At 40.5% G+C, this 17103-nt stretch overlaps 2 protein-coding genes across 2 annotated transcripts in view; one reads left to right on the forward strand and one right to left on the reverse strand.

Moving 5' to 3' along the window:
• Nucleotides 1-3975, forward strand: part of impg1b (interphotoreceptor matrix proteoglycan 1b) — a 30229-nt gene extending 26254 nt beyond the window's left edge. The window contains exons 16-21 of the mRNA XM_074692269.1: nt 259-478; nt 916-1126; nt 1678-1863; nt 2002-2185; nt 2699-2782; nt 3185-3975. Of these exons, the coding sequence (XP_074548370.1) occupies nt 259-478; nt 916-1126; nt 1678-1863; nt 2002-2185; nt 2699-2782; nt 3185-3268 (969 nt within the window). The 3' untranslated portion in view covers nt 3269-3975. The remainder of the gene's footprint in view (nt 1-258; nt 479-915; nt 1127-1677; nt 1864-2001; nt 2186-2698; nt 2783-3184) is intronic.
• A 570-nt stretch (nt 3976-4545) lies between these two features.
• The window catches only part of myo6b (myosin VIb), a 44141-nt gene continuing 31583 nt past the window's right edge, over nt 4546-17103 (reverse strand). The window contains exons 26-32 of the mRNA XM_074692508.1: nt 16656-16864; nt 16466-16544; nt 13243-13403; nt 11093-11196; nt 9040-9174; nt 7951-8169; nt 4546-5806 (exon numbers count right to left, since the gene is read on the reverse strand). Of these exons, the coding sequence (XP_074548609.1) occupies nt 5607-5806; nt 7951-8169; nt 9040-9174; nt 11093-11196; nt 13243-13403; nt 16466-16544; nt 16656-16864 (1107 nt within the window). The 3' untranslated portion in view covers nt 4546-5606. The remainder of the gene's footprint in view (nt 5807-7950; nt 8170-9039; nt 9175-11092; nt 11197-13242; nt 13404-16465; nt 16545-16655; nt 16865-17103) is intronic.

Genomic DNA, 17103 nt, shown 5'->3' on the forward strand with positions numbered 1-17103 from the left:
AACCCTGAATATCTGAGAGTAAATCTTTGTTGTTCTTGGCTCGGAAATGATCCCCTTTTGGCCTGTTAAATTGAATTGATCTTGCTCAGGTTGTTTTCCAGGGCGCAGCATATCCCATGCTCCTGCAACAAAACAGTACTGTTCTCTCTCGATCCCTCACTGAATGAATCTAATCTTTTTTTAATGAGAGGAAAATGTTGAACTGCAGAAAAACAACAGAAAACAAATATTAATTCTTCTTGTTCCTCTCCCTCACAGCTTCTGCCGTACCTACAGTCCAACTTGACTGGATTTAAGCATCTAGAAATCCTCAACTTCCGAAATGGGAGTGTTGTGGTAAACAGTCGGATGAAACTGGACAAACCTGTCCCTTACAACGTCACAGAGGCTGTTCACTGTGTGCTCGAAGACTTCTGCAGTGCGGCATCCAAACGCCTCGACATCGAGATTGACAGTCGCTCCCTGGAAATCGAGCCAGGTGAAATGTCCTTGCTGTACAGAAACAATGTTGTGTTTGGATTTTTTATTGTTAAACTGAATTATTTTTCCCGATCCTGAGAGTGCTGACTCGTCATGCAGAACAAAATCCATTAAGTTTTCTTGCAGTGTCATGCTCATTTATGCAAGGTCAGAGCTCCTGTCCACATCATGTATCCTCACTCTGGTGGTGCAGGATTGATGCATCTTATTGCTTGGGGGAGTTCTGGACTTTGTTTGACCTCATTATACATAGCTTATTGAAAGCAGACACCTGGGTTCACATCAATCAAAATGGCCTTTAATTTCTCTTCTGAATATGCAGAGAGTGAAAGACAGGTTGACGCTGCATAAATGTTAATTAGCTATCCTCTCCCTGGTCTCTATTTGTTCCCACCCCTCTTTTCTCCTATCCCCTCTCCTCTGTCTTGGTTTTAGCTGACCAAGCAGACCCCTGTAAGTTCCTGGCTTGCAATGAGTTTTCACGCTGCGTGGTGAACAGTTGGACCGAAGAGGCAGAGTGTCTGTGTGATCCCGGGTACAGCACCGTGGACGGCCTGCCCTGTCAGAGCACCTGCACTCTGCAGCCAGACTACTGTCTGAATGGAGGCCAGTGTGAAATAATCCCTGGGCACGGAGCCACCTGCAGGTACACAAAAGCTGACGAATGAGGAAAGACCCAAACGATGACTCAGCCTTTGTCGAGGCTTTCATTTAAAGTGAAGGTGCACCTATTTAAACCACTGTTACTGTCAGAAACACACTTTTTAGAATCAAAACATGCAGAATTTTACACATATCCTATTTTTGCAGTGCCTTAATGCAGATGCGTGCACAAGCAGGGTTTGGATTGAAAATTTTCCTTTGGTGATGCATTCAGGGACACGTAGGATTTAAGAGCTGATTGCTTCAAAGTTTGTAATAATTGTTATCAAGCTAAAAGTAGTTAGAGAAATGCTGTGCCTCTTTCAGTTTGTTTAATTATTTTTGACTCTTACCACACCCTCAAATATCAAAATTTGTGAATGCCCCTGTAGTTTGATGTGTTTATCTTACTGTGTTTCTGTGACTTCTAAGAAGGTAAAGGTAATCGCTTCATTCTCTTCTCCACCTTTCTGCTGTGCCTTGTATCCATCTCTCTAGCATACACCAGGAGCCTTTTCATGAACTAAGCTCTGATTTTCTGTCTATGTTTTTTAGATGTCCTGTAGGTACATACTGGCACTACCATGGAGAACGCTGCAGTGAGATGGTGTCAATGCCAGTAGACCCTTCGCTTATTGTAACCTGCCTCGTGGGAAGTCTCTGCCTTGTTTGTTCCATCATTTGCCTTTTGATATTCATTAACAAGAAATGTTTAAAGCCCAAAAAGACTTTAACCTTGGTGTAAGTACGAGCGGTTTCTTTCTCTACACTTTGGAAGCATTTCTTTCTTACAAGGTGTTTTTTCTTTGTTTTAGTGATTTTTTGATGATTTGTATTCTAAGCATCTTCATTTACCACCTCATCTCCTTTACGTTGTAGGAACACCCTTTCACCTTATGCCTTTGAGAATACTATGAGGGTGAACCCAGTATTTGAGAATGATGATGGTGCCTTAAGCCAAGTTTCCACATATCCATGTTCTTCAAGTTCTGCTTCTTCCCAATCCCAACAGTCTGAGCAGGAACATTTTGCCACTATTGAAAATATACATCTGAGTATTGAGGTACAGAGTGCTGCATAGGACCATGACTTAACCACTAACCACAACCTTTATTCACAGTCATAACTAATACGTCTCAACAAACTCTCTGCAAATGATCTTCCAGTTTTCTTTGCAGCAAAGTTTGTCTTACTCCATCCTCCACACTTTAAATCTTTGTCTAACAAATGTCTAACGTATCGTTTAGTGATGCTCAAACAGTGTTCATTGTAGTTGTTATGGTAACTACTGTAGAACAGCATCCTCTGGTAGTCATTTCTCAGAAACACAGGATGCATAACTTTAAGAAAGTTTTGTCTCAACTCTAACAAGGATGCATAGTTTTAACAATCAATTCTATATGAGCAGCTGTAAGCATAATGCTCTGTAATAGATCTTTCTTTCTGGCAGACCCTTGTTTTGCTATATTGCCTGCTTGTACTCACATTGCATCTGCGCATCTGGTTCAAGTGCCTCTGGTTCTATAATATATTAATGAAGCATAAAGTAAACAGAGTCTCCTCTCTGTCTCCACAGATCCCCAGACAACTCTACACAACAAGATCAGAAAAGTTAGTCTCAGAAATGGTGGACTTCCATCACTGTATACCACACACAGAGGTAAAGACAACACACAAGATGCTGTTTAAATGAATGTGTAAAATGGTGTGGCAGGGTGTCGCTCACATTTACAACACACATTAAATATTTTACAGATCTATGGCTACGGTGTGTATAGAGGTAAAATACGCTTGTGGCGCTTGCTGATCTTTTCAAATGACAGACTAAATCAATGTCGACTTCTGAGCGATTGAACATGACATTTTGCATGAGCCTGTATTAACTTTGTAATGATTACAATATCTGATTTCTGAACATTGATCATAGCTTCTCTTTGCTCCCCCTGAGAGAAATAACCCCATTTTAAGTGTGCCTTAATATTTCTTACATGGGCACACATACATGGTGTGTGTGGTAATAGTATGTATCTGAAGTTTTTCTTTCTCTTTCTTTCTTCTCTAGGCTTGTCATCCGCCAAATGAATACAGGACTTGCTGGTTTTTAAGGGCAGCCGATAGCGATTTTTGCGAAGTCACAGATGTTTGACGACACCTTGAAGCGGTGGACACGGTGACACAGCACCAAACAAAGACTGATGTTACTGTTTAACTGTATGTGGAGGCGTGGAACAGTAGAGCAGTTAAATGGTGATAAAAGTGTTGAGATTACATGTTTATAGAGATGACAGAGTCTCGTTAGACAGAAAGCTATGGATTTTAAAGGAATAGTTCAGTTTTTTGAAGTAGGGTTGCGTGGGGCACTTATTGATAGTGGGAGTGTGACATACTGCAGAGAACAGCCAGTTTAGTCGCAGTTTGGAGAAGCAAGCTGAAGTCTCTACGTGAGAGTTAAGCTTTGTACTGCTGCAGACGAAATCAAGAAAAACATTTGGTTGAGTCTGAAATGTTCTCCTTTGTATATATTCTTCTCTGAACAGGACTGCACTGACTGTCATCACCTATGTGTCATAAACCAGCTACTAATAAGAAGCTCACACGGCCTCACTTTAAAAATGTTACTGTCCCTTTAAGGTGGATTTAGGTTGACTTAAAGTGGAACCTATTTTTATTCTATATATTGAATGATAGGAACATTTCCTGTATAGGGCTGGCAAAGGTTGTTCTTTCCTCACAATGAGGTATTTATTATTTACAAACAGATACACATGGTGGTATCTGGAGCTTAGACTTTAAAATGTTGTTTATTTTAATGCTATTCTGCACCACTGTTGTGTCCCAAAAAGAGAATGAATGTATGAGCTGGTGGGTCATGACATGTTGCTGGCTGCTGAGCTGTGCTTCCATCAGTACGCCCGATTCAAAACACCTCGTCCCGCCAATCACTTCACATTTATTTTTTACACATTTTGCATTTACAGGCAAAGAATAAAATTGTGTTTTTTTTGCATCAAAAACATGAAGTTTGGTTTGTTTTTTGACTAGTATGGTTTTTTTGAGCAGTATGGTTGATTGTCTGGTAGAGATGAGTGAAAAGTAAAAAGAATGTATTTTTTTTTCTTTTTTTATATGTAGCTATTGGTAGATCCTTGTATCTGTCACTTTAAAGCAAAGAAACAAAAGAGATCCTTTAATCCTGGTGATCACTTAATGCGGACATCCCTCAGATCAATGATGACATCAGCAGTACTTTAACTTTTATTGTTTAATTAATTAATCTAAAATCAAATCCTGTTAGCTTCTTATACCTTTCAAACATGAGATCCATTTACAGAGCAGTGTCCCCAAGTGGCTCTTACTGTTTTTTCAATGTCACGTGTCAGTTATCCATAAAAAAACAAACAAAACAATCAAAAACATTTGGGCATAGGTTTATTTCTTCTGTATTCCAGTGTGAAGGCAAGCGTACAATCTGATTTAAGAGGATACATTTGAAAGTGGTCAGTTTGCTGGTTTAGTGAATCATTGAGCATACATAGAAGTGCTGCATTATTGCTGAAAGAGATGAGTCGAGGGATCTGCCCGTTAAAATATGACATGAACTCAAAACACACACAAATTACACTACTGTCTGTAAAACAATTCCAAACCCACACGACTGCAAACCAGGACTCTACATATCCTTCTTGCATAACCATAAAAAAATTAACTTCAATTTTTCAATGTTTCAACAGAAGAAAGAGGTGTAAGAAAAAAACAGATTTGTAGAAAAAAAAAATAGGATGGAGCTATCTTTTTAATTAATGCACATTAAAAAGAACATCTGGTAACTGAATTTCTCTTGTATTCTTTATGTTCAGACATAAGAAAATCAATAACATTTAGCCATCATAACATTTTGACCCTAGATAAAGATTTTCTGTAATTTCCATATAATATTTCATCAAACAAAAATATCTTTCTTTTTTAGACTAGGCCAAGTTTGTATTGGTTGAATGATAAATAATTGTAAAGACAGCTTAATAACTTAAAGACATGATCACTTCATAAAGTATCCCTTCATATTTTCTTTGAAAGTCTAATTCATTGTCCCTTTTAAAGATCATTAAGGTTTAAAGTTGAGATCTAGAAAGGCTAGGCAACAGTTAAGACTTGTGTGGTGCTCTGTGGTTTTGTTGCAGTGTAAGGCCTCACGGTGAAATCTTACATTCAAGCAAAAACTGAAGAAACACTGAACACAGATGCTATCACTACACCAACAAGGTGTCTCACTCCAAAATCAGAATATAAAAAGTTCAAATAAACAAAATATAGGAATGTAAAATAGAGAGGCCTCAGTGAAGCACTGAGGAGCTACAGTAAGACCGCACAGGGAGCATCTTTCTCTCCATCCCTCAAACTGCAGGTACACGCCGCAGCCTCTGAACATGCATGTTTGTGAGTCTGCGTATCAGTGTCATGTTTCAGGCTCATCCCTCTGCTCTGGGTCACTTGAGGAGACTCTGAAGCATGGCGGTGGCGTGCGTGGGCCGGGCCTGCTTGTTCTCGATGGCCCTCTTGAGGTACTGGATCCCATCACAGCGCTCCCAAATTTCTTCAAACTGTCTGGGCAGGATCTCAGCCCCTCTCTTCCTAGTCAGACCCGTCTCCTCCAGACTCAGCTCGCACATCTCCATGTCATCTTTACCTAAACGTTGGACCAATATAGAAACATTTAGTGGAAGGATATGCAACTGGGCAAAAGTATCTTGTTTACACACAACTGCAGTATAACCTTGTTCTGCCATAATACCATAATTATTTCTATATTAATCACTTCTAAATTTCCGTTAAAGGGGCTGTGAGGAGATTTTAAGTGATTTACAAAACTCTCTCTTCTAGATATATGTCTGATCATAATCTACACTCTAAAATTAGATTATCAGCACCAATATTACAGTTTACATTTTCAAATGCTACTTTGTTGTTTCCCGATCAGGTCGAGCAGGACTCGATTGATTTATGGCACATCTAGGTCTCCATGACAACACAATGCCAACAGACAAAGTTTAGCAGTGAGAAGAGGCATCTGTGTTTTTCTCTGCTAAAAACCATTTTTGTGATTAATTTTGTGGTGATGATGAACACTGGAGCCTGACCTGAGCTAAAGGCTAATTAGCCATTAGCTTGGGCTGTATCACTCTATAACACAGGGGTTAAACTGTTTGTGCTAATGTTCATTCCAACCCACAGTCAGCAGTTATTCTGCAGTGGTCTGTTCAAACTTGAGAGCCTATCAATAAAATGAAGAGAGAGGTTAAGTCATAGACATAACTAACCAGGATTTACTAACTTCACACATTACAGACATGTCTTAGAGCACTGGGCTGCCAGCCGTGCTGAATATAAACAGCTGCTTAACTACTTACAAACTGACAGTGTTTACTTGTTGTCACGTTAGCCTACAGATTGGGACACTGGGCTGCCGATAGTGCTACATCTAGCCAGCTACTACAACCAGTGTTGTGCAAGCTAACACGCAAAGTAAGCTAGCTCAAAGTTCAGTTCACACCAATTTAAATGAACTACTTCACGTTAATTTCTTTTTTTTAATTGGTGATAATGGCTTACAGTTGATGAGACTAAAATTCAGTATCTTATAAATTACTCAAAAATTGAAAGGCACTTTATTCTTCCTTCTGATGACCAGCTTTATGGATGGTGATTTCATTTCCAGCAGCACTTGGCACCTGCCCACACTGCCAAAAGTACCAAAAACTGATTAAACGATGTATCTGTGCTTGATCTTCAAACATGCCAGACCTGAACCCCTAAGACAATCTTTCAGGTTTTGCCAAGAGGAGGGTAAGCAAAACCCCGACCCAGGATGCAGATGAGGTGAAGGCTGCTATCGAAGCAACCTGGGCCCGTGAGCACATCCAGCAATTAGCAACAACAACAGGCTGTTTGGACTACTGGTGAAAAAAAAAAAAAAATTGGGGTATGCATGAGCCAGGTTAACGTGCCCACAGAATGTCTAATTAAATGGCGTTAGACCCCAGCACTGGGCTGTTTTAAAGATGGTGGACATTGTGCCCATGGGTTATTGTTTAAAACAAAATATACAGTGGACATTAAGGGTTAAATTAATCCTTTCAAAAAGTAAAAGTAAAATTTCAATTTAGGAGACAGCATTTTTTTTTTATCGCTGTTTATGCAGAGAACACATACAATTTGAGTTCATTGGATAAGGGTTTTCCAGGACATAGACTGTTCTGCACCTGCCTCGCTTCCAAGGTGCAGTTAGTTAATTGGCCAATTTTTGGCAGACGTGCATGCTGCTAACGCTACAGCCAAATGGACCGTTTCCATAACTGTATGATATGACTAATGGTCCTGTTTGTGTGATGACTGGACGTGCATACAGGCCCTAAGCTTCCATTACACCTCAGTACAGCCACAGGCTGAGCGCCTCCATGCCATGCTGATGCAGTAATTCATGGAAAAGCAGCTCCAGCCACGTACTGACTGTATGCACATTATACATTTTCAGAAGGTCAACATTTCTGTATTAGAAATCCTTTTTTATTTGTCAAAATATCATCACAGTTGAAATAAAGAAATACAGTTTTCACACAGTTTTTGTTGGAGCGTCTTCATTTATGAATTTTACTTTTAGGACTGAACTACTGAAATAAACTAACTTTTCCATGATTTTCTAATTCATTGAGATGTACCTGTAAACAATTCTTAAAAAGCTTGTATATTTGACGTGAGCACTGCAAATCATTGTATTTCCTGGAGAAGCTCTATGTGCTACACTGAAACCAAAAGCGAAATCTGCTGACTCACCTGCAACCAACACAATAGGCCGTTTGTCTGGGTGAAGCTCCATCTGTCTGGCTATCCACGGCCCATCAAAGTGGGCGTACCACCATCCTTTCTTCTTGTTCTGTGGGTCTTTGTACTGGTCAGCAGGCCGGATGAAAGGGATCCGGAAATATCGCTGCTGGCGGTTCATGGCCACTTCCTGCTGCTGGGTGGGGACTGGAGGAGCTGGGTTCTGCTCAGCTGCAGCCAGAGAAAGTGTAACGACTGAATATGTGTTTGTGTTAAACATAAACAAAATTAACATATCACCATAGAAAAAAACATCTGAAATAATGTCACCTTAAATCCCCCTTGTTTAATGTTTGTTTTTTTACAATGAGCTTCCCAAACGTGCAAGATGAAAGAAAATACACAAGTAAATATCACATGGAAAATACAGACAATGCAGCTTTCAGCTTTTTATGAAATGGCCTGGCTAAGACCCCAGCTGCATCAGCAGAGGCCAAGAACAGGATCCAAATATAAGAGAGGCGGTGCGCCTTTCAGAAGCTATCATATCAAACGAGAACGAGGTAAATACAGAGAAAGTACAGGCAACAGAGGAGCCACTGTTCCCTTTTCCCATCATGTTGGATATTTGTTTTCAAGATGAAAAAGAGGGGAAATGAGGAGCTCTGGTTTGCTTTCAAGCAGGAAAATAGCACTGATGTGTGTGCCTGTGTTTGCGTGTGTGTGTTGGTGGCACAGAGCATGCTTGGTTGGGTTGTGCAATTACTAAAGCGGGGAGCTGTTACACAAACAGCTTTTATAATCTGACAAAGCATACCTGGCAGTTATTGGTTAATTGGAATAAATATCTGAGGGCAGCCTGGAGGGCTGGGGGGGTTACATTTTTAGAGCCTTGGTGTTTTGTGGAGGAAATGGCATGTTCGGGAACAAGGGCAGGTTATTAATTCCTGCTCATGACAGCGTAAGAATAAGTGAGGGAAGTAAACTTTTCCACCTGTACCGTGGTGCTCCTGGGGGGAATTGTGCACTCTGGTAAATATAGTGATTAGAAAAGTTATTTGGAGCAAGGGGATCATTCAGGGAGAGTATTTCTCTTCTCACCATAGTCAGTGACGGATTTAGGAGCCCTCTGATCACTTCCATCATCAACACGTTTCTTGTTCTTGGACTTCCATGCGTGATAAACCTTAAGGCGACGGTGGAACTCCTCTCTGCAGGCTGCCAGCAGCTCAATGTCTGGCAATAAAAAGAAAACACCAGAAAACATCAGAAAACATGGTTTCCTTCATTTGTATTTAAAGCTCCTGTGAGGTGATTTCAGCTGGTTGCAAAATAGACTGAATTTATAACCATCCAAAAGCTACAAAAGCTTGTAAGAACTTCCACATCAACAGTACTTCTCAATTTTTTTTTTTGTTTGTGACTTTTTTTGTCTGAATCCCTTGACAGGGGTAGGTGTCGGTCAAGAGTATTTAAAGTATGCTTCAAAAACAGCTTATGTTTACACTTTATAATAAGGGATGTCCCGATCCGATCACGTGATTGGGATTTGATTAGGATCGGGGCATTTTTTTGACGATCGGAGATCGGGGGAGACATCGGAAAAAGCCTGGGGCCTTAGTTCTTGTTTTTAATTAAAATGTGTATAATAGAACATCATCATTCATTTTAGAATATAACTTAATTTGTCATTATAACAAGTACAATGATATTGCAAACAAGAAATTGCAACCTTATTGTCACACACATACAAGGTTATCTTGTGGTGCACCACTGAGAAGTTTTATTTTTATTTTGTTGATCCAATGCTGCACTAAGTGGAGAAAAAAGCTATATCCATGTTGGCTAGAATGATACCTTCATTTAAATAAAATAAAAAAAACTCAAAGGACAACTTGTAGGAATTTTTTTATCTTTTCTTTTTTCCTAATGTATTGCTGAAAGATTGGATCGGGAAATATCGGGAAATATGGGTATCGGCAGACACTCAAAATAAAAAAAATCGGAATTGGATCGGGAGCAAAAAAAGGTGATCGGGACATCCCTATTTATAATAAATTTAAGGGGGAAAACATCCAAACCAAACAGCTATGTCTAGTCTGAAAATTTGAGACAATGCAGAAGCGCTAAAATCTGTATTTCACCAAGTGTCTCACTGAGGCTGGCTCCAGAAGTACTGAAAGTCACATACACACCACGCCAAAAAAGCAGTTTTTACAGCAGAAATAAACATGTTAACAGCCTGGTACAAAAAATGTCTCCTGTCTGCTGACTGAGCGCGCTGTACGTGGGGTGATTTTTTTCTAACCCTGCAGTTAAGAAGATGTCACCCAATCAGAGGCACAGCTCAGCTCACATGACTGACAGGCACCCTATAGCTGCGAGTGTGAAGACTCCAAGCCTGCCCAGTTTCAATATGGCTGCACTGGCTGTTTAGCTTCAAACTCTGTTTCAGAAACTGACATGTGACGTCACAGAGACTACATCTATTATACAGTCTATGATCCAAACATACAGAGCTCCTGGTGAACACTCGGTTAGCATCAGTTACACTCATTCGTTTGGCGTCTCTGCCAGTCCAGCCCAAACGCCTGGATTCCACAAATTAACCAGATGTCTCTGGATTCCCACTGGGAACATCAGAGTCCCTCTCACTCATCAGAGTTTTGTACTCAGTGGCAATTATAGAAGAGCAGAAATGCATCTGCTTCTCATGCCGACTGAGGAGAGGGTTGGCCTGGAATAACTAGGAAGGGCAGAAGTCTGGCACTCTTTAAAATGGTGATAATTTCCCCTTCCCACCATCATAATGCATATTGATGAGCTGGAGCAGCTGGAGGAACATCCTCTGACTGGTCTTTTCACTTTCTGGGAAAAAAAGTTCTGTGTCCACACTCAGTACAGCTGCAGATTGGGCTTTTTAACTTCAGCTTCAGCCTTCGGATAAAAAACTTGCCTCTACAATGAGGGTGGGACGTGGTTCCTGGGCGTATAAAAGACTTAGCGTATTCATACTTTGGAAATCTTTTGCAAGAATTTCAGTAAAACCTTGACTATCTGATACGTTTGCAAACACTTGGTCAGTATACACACACACACACTCTGTGAGCTTGATAAAGGAGGTGTCATGCTGAACATGGGTGTGTTATCTCACCACAGGAAGTGTTGATGACATCTCGCAGCTCAGCATACTTCCACTTGCTGAGGTCGTACTTTTTGCCACCAGCAGCAGCTTTGGTTGCCTGCACCTGAGGACCCCTGCAGCAAGGAGCAGATGATCGTCAGAGACAGAACAGAGGAGTGGACAGGTGTGGCTGAGTGTAACTCTGCTGGAGCTGGGATTTCTGGGTAGATATGCTGTGAAACTTCAGTGACAATCCATAAATATAAAAAACATCTTGGGTTTAAAAATGTCTGTCCTCAGAAACATAAAAAAGAGAATCTTTACTTCTTTTTCAGCTGATGATTCAAATCAGAAGCTCCTTTGTTTTCTTGCTGCCTTCAAAGTGTTTTAGAGCCATAAAAATGTAAAGATCTTCTGACGCTGCAACCCTCCAGGTGCTAGCACACATCCACTAAGTGTTATCTCAAGGCGTGTTTTAAAATCAAGGCGAATCCATGCGGTGCTTCAGCTCATAAATCAAACTGATAGTACAATTTCAGTTACTTAAATGTCTGCTGAGCTCATGTCAGGCGTGTCTCTGGCTTCCTGCTAAGTCTGGGCTGCTAATGCTATAATTCGCAGGACTTAGCTCCTCTATTTACAGTCGGCGTAGCTGCTAATGTTTCAGAGCAGAGGATTACTGATATACGAATCATTAGCCAGATTAGAATTTATAATTCATACAGGCTGGAAAGATGGAACTGATTTGGGATTATTCTCATTCCTGCAGAGCCAGTGGCTGCTGGTCGTGAACCAGGACAGGATGCTGCAGGAGGGGAAAAAGGAGTGGAGGTGTAGCTTTATTCAAGAGTTTACAGCAGGATGTGAACAGGAAATGGATTGTAGATGAATGATGGAGGTGGTCTTATAGCCAGCAGTGTCAGTCAGAGTGTTTGCCGATAAGGCGCTCGTGCATCCATGTGCTTGGGGCTCTGTGGCTCTGTGGCTCTGTGGCGTGCACATGTCTTACACGAGGGCTTAAGACTTTCTCTCTTGCAACAGATCTCCTTTTGGTTTCCAGCAATCACCTGACCCACAGGGGTTGCAGGAGACATGCAACGTGGCTGCAGGATGCTTGAGCCAACACTGACAGGATAATAGGATAGTGGATGAGATGTAATTTAGAGCTTAATTGATCTGCAGATAAGTTACCAACTGGCTTTCTTTTTGGTTTTTTAACACTTGAAAACCAGAAGAAGACACTGGAGAAGAAAAGGGGAGGTAGAGGGGAGGAGTGGGTCATTTTCTCTCAACTGTCCTGAGACAAAAACGTTAATTCAAAGCTGAATAACAGAGTGGAAAAAATACTTGTTTTCTATGATGGTGAGAAAATTCAAAACAATTTCATAGTTTCTAGAAAAAAAGTAAATTTGAACTAGAGGCACTGATATCATTAATGGGATTCTTGAGCTAGGTGGCACAGAAGACTGAGGGAGTTAAGACAAGCACAAACTGTCATCATCATCATACACTAATGAAACAGCTATAAGGTGTGCCTCTATCCACAGGACATGAACAGGTCAGGTGATAACTCCATATATGAGACAGAGAGGACTCACTTAGATTTTGCTGCACCAGCACTGCAAAGAATACAGACGTTAGCCGCAGAAACAGAAGATCACATCCTGCACATTCTGATCAACATTCATTCATGTTTGCCAACTAATTTTCCACTGATCACTCAAATCTATCCCTTAATTGGCTTACTGTGTGATTCATAAACACAAGAAAATCATGCATTAAGATTTCATCGTGGATCGATTTAAACTGAAGGGTTTTCTGCCGGCTTTGCATTGCTGGTTTAATCCTGAGTTTAATCAAAGGAGCTCAGACATTTAGGTCTACGATAGAGATTAGAACAGATTGCAAGAAAGGGAGGGAGTGATGGAGGGTGTGATTGTTATCAGGTTCACTTGGACATGGGCGGTTAAAGAAACCTGCGCTGATATCTTACATGCGTCTTGCTGAGGATGCAGAGATAGGAAGATCTGAAAGAGAGTCATTTCTGGGAGAAAAAACAGCAACAGGTAGAAATGGGGTTACAAATGTACGACGAGGCCAAACTGTCATCAGTGATAGTTCATACCGCTTTTTAACTGTGAAGAAGTATTAAACATGTGTTACCATCCTGTGTTCATTACCTGCGCAGGCTGGCGTCCATCTGCCCCTCCTCTGTGATGAGCTCCGCCTCGCTCTGCGCGATCCTCATGGCCAACTCTCTGTCTCGTCTCTCCTGCTCCAGGATGGCAGAGCGCTGGACCTGCTCCTCACGCTCCAGAGCCAGCTGGACCTCCAGCTCTGCCTGTTAACACAATGAAACACTTCTTCTTTTAACGTGCTGTAACAACACCAACGAAAACAATGCATCCTGTCCAAATAACAATGCTGCTCTGCGTGCCAAAATCTTTTATGGCGATAAGAGCTCCTCTGTGTGGCCAAGCCTTCTTAGACCTATCAAACAAAGTGAAAGGGCTGCTCTGTAAGCTTTCCTGGAGTTTAAACCAGTCTGGAGACAACAGGGAAATTGACAACTATTTAATGACCAGGAGGGACACTTTTTTTAAGGTTAAACCCTAATTTAAACCCCCTGTTTTTAATTCTTTCATTATAAAACAGGAATATATAGTTCTGACACAACCAGAAGACATGTAAAAAATAGACTGATTAGAAACTATCGTTATACACAGTACACCATTTCCTATCCCTTTATTGAAAGCCTCTAATGAAGTCCACAAAGGGTACTTCTCTCAGAGGAGCCTTAAATATGAATGGCCTCCAGTTAAGAATCCATTATTCATACTCTTGGATTGCCCAATCAGCAGTTGTGAAACGTGTCTGGGGTTAAGTACGAGAACTAACACTCCAAATAGTGATGACGTCAGTGTGGATGCTAAGCTGCTTTGTGTTGTAGCAAGTTTTAAAGACTCATGTTTATTTGGTTAAAATAGCACGATTACACAGGTTTACAGACTTAGACCGAGCAAACACAAATGTTTGGAGCCCCTCGCCTCGAGTTAATGCGGGATACAAGACATGGAAACAAACTCCAAGAGTTATTCACATTCAGAAACACGAGGGTAAGAGGACTGATTGACTGATTTCATGGAAATCTCTTACCAAGTGGCACTTCCCCTCCTAAAAATTCAGACAGCAGAGACAAGGACGAGATGTTGTAGGACAGACAAAGTGAGGCTGAAAGGGTTACAGGAGTGTTAGACTGACCTTCAGCTCAGCTGGAATAGCAAAGAACACAGCACAAAATGCATTCGCACACATCAGACACCCTCAGAAAGTCTTCAGCTGCAGCTTTCAGACAACACTCCACAGATAAACAAACTCTGCAAAGAGCCTCCTGAGACATGTGGCCTATGACCGCCTGGTGTCAACTGTCTGGCTACTTCAAAAAAACTGCAAATATCCCACTATCCACTGGTGAGAAAAAACGGCTGGTGATGTACAGGCGGTGGGATGTTCGTGTTACAAACCAATAAATGGGAGCTTAGAAAAGATACGACATAAATATGAGTGAGTGAAACAGACGGAGGAATAAAAGTGACAAACTGGAGATGAGGGCAAAGAAGGTGATATCAAAACACAGGGTAGTGCACTTAAGGATAAATAAGTTAAGAGGGAGAAACTCGGTGGGAAGTGGAATCATCAGTCAAGTGACATCTTAATGGCGACCCTGTGTAGATCCAATCAGCCTCATGACTGAGGTGTAGGGATAGACAGATTATCGGGCGGGCCTATTATCGGGGCCAATATTTGGCATTTTGGAGCATATCGGCCTTTTTTTTAATCCGATGGCCGATATGAAACCCATTCTGAAACCCACAAAACTGTGTTGTTTGGCTCTGATGCTTCTTTGCACAGAATTTCTCCCTGTCTACACGATGGAAGCCCTAGAGATAATTTAAAATCAATCAATCAATCAATCAAAATTTATTTATAGAGCACTTTACAACACTCAAGGTGACCAAAGTGCTTTCCAGATAAAAATAATTATGATAAGAAATAAAAGCAGATTAAAAGAGAGAACGAGAGAAATCAGTCATGTAAAACCAAACAGAAATTAATTCAACTGCATTACATGCCTGTAAAAGGCAGCAAAAACTTAATTTCCAGTGAAAAATAATCCAGTTTTATTGCAGTTACATAGAAACTTTGGAAAACTTTTTTAAGTGTAGAAAACTTTAGCTATTTATTGTAAGTTTTCTTTCATTAAGTTTTCGTTTAACTTTATAAAACATGCTGCTACACTGCAAAAAATAAAATCTTATCAAGTGTTTTTGTCTTATTTTCAGTAGAAAATTCCTTTTCAAAAAACAAAAAAAAAAACACTTGATAAGATTTCAGTTTTTTGCAGTGTAAGCGTGGGGAACATAGCATAAACATACGCCTGAAGGCAGTTGATTGCAGTTAAGTGTTAGAGTCTGTATTGTTCAAATTTTTTTACGCCAATATTTTCACTTTGACTGCAAATAAATATCGGCTTCAAATATCGGTTATCGGCCTCCTTACCTACTAATAATCAGTATTGGTATCGGCCCCAAAAAAGTCCATAATGGTTTATCTCTACTGAAATGTTGAGGTTAGTGATTAAAGAGTTAACAGCTGTTTTACACATAAGTCACAGGCAGCAGGGTCTGCTGCAGAGAGGAAATAAACTTCCAGAGGGGGATTTTTCTTTCTGTTCACTGACAACAAAATGTGCATACTTGATCCAACATATTGGATCTCTTTTTAACGTTGGTCTGCAGCTGTACAAAAATGACCCCAAGAAACATAACATTTGGGGATGCTGATTTTACATCTGATGCTGTTGCCAGACAACTGGCATGTGTAATTACATTCTCATGTTTTAGGCACACTCTCATGACAAAGGTCTGACAAACGGCTATGACACCAGAAACTAGAACAACCGAATGTTTTTTGTTACTAAAATGATTATTAACCAATCAGCCGTTACCAAACGGTTTTCTGTAACTTAATTGACCCAGAAACAATACAGAGCACTGAAACCTAGAAAATTACCCAATGAGGGTCCTGCTGAGTGTAGGATTAGGATTAAGAAAGCCATCCTGCTTAAATGTAATTAAAATAGCAGGGTATAAGATCTGTGTCACAGCAGGGGTTTGTGAGACAGTAACCTCGCTGGGCGTCCATGAGGATACAGTAGGTGGCCATGTGCTGAGTAATGTTTGCAACTTTAGTGGAACTTTTAGAAATAAAAATTAACAGTTTATTAATCTTTAGATTCTAAAAAAAATGGAAAGGTTTTCATCCTTTTGCTTGAGGCATTCTTTAATTCTTACCTGGCAGCACATTTTTTTGAATATGGTAACATTTAAAGTGTGTTTATACCTGTATAACTTTCTCTTCCTTCTCCCTCTTTTTTCTATCCTCCTCATCCTGCTTCCTCTTCAGCTCCATCTCTGCTTTCCTGAAATGTTTAAAAAATAAAAAAAAATAAAAAATACTGATGATTACAAACTTTGGATGGGCCTCCAGGTTAAGTTTCTACAAATGACCTTCCTTTGTCCCCATTACTCACAGTTTTCTCTCCTCCTCCTCCTGTTTACGACGCTGCTCTTCTTTGTCTCTCCTCTTCCTCTCTTTCTCCATCTCCTCCTCGATGCGTTTCAGCCTTTCGCTTTCTTCCTGCTCCTGCTTCTTCTTCTGCATCGAGGAGAGCAGCTGCTCCGAGCGTTTCACCAGCCCCTGGTACTCGGCGTCGATCTCTTTCCAGGTCATCACTGTTTTCTGGGAGACAAACACCAGAAAGCAGGTAAGGGTCAGGCAATCACACACGCTGGTGCTTTCTCAAAATATTCAATTTGTTGTTCTTCATTTATAGTATAAAAGGGTAATGTAAAGTAAAAGTAAAATTTCAGGTAAGTTTCAGGACAGTTTCCTTTTGTTGCTGTCAACATGCAGACATATTTGCATGCATGTCTGCTTATAACAAACACAAATGTTTCCTATTAAAGTAAATGACCAAT

The sequence above is a fragment of the Halichoeres trimaculatus genome, unplaced genomic scaffold (genome assembly GCF_033239565.1).
Source record: "Halichoeres trimaculatus isolate MK-OKI-2021-1 unplaced genomic scaffold, fHalTri1.1 fHalTri1_scaffold_17, whole genome shotgun sequence".
NCBI lineage: Eukaryota > Metazoa > Chordata > Actinopteri > Labriformes > Labridae > Halichoeres > Halichoeres trimaculatus.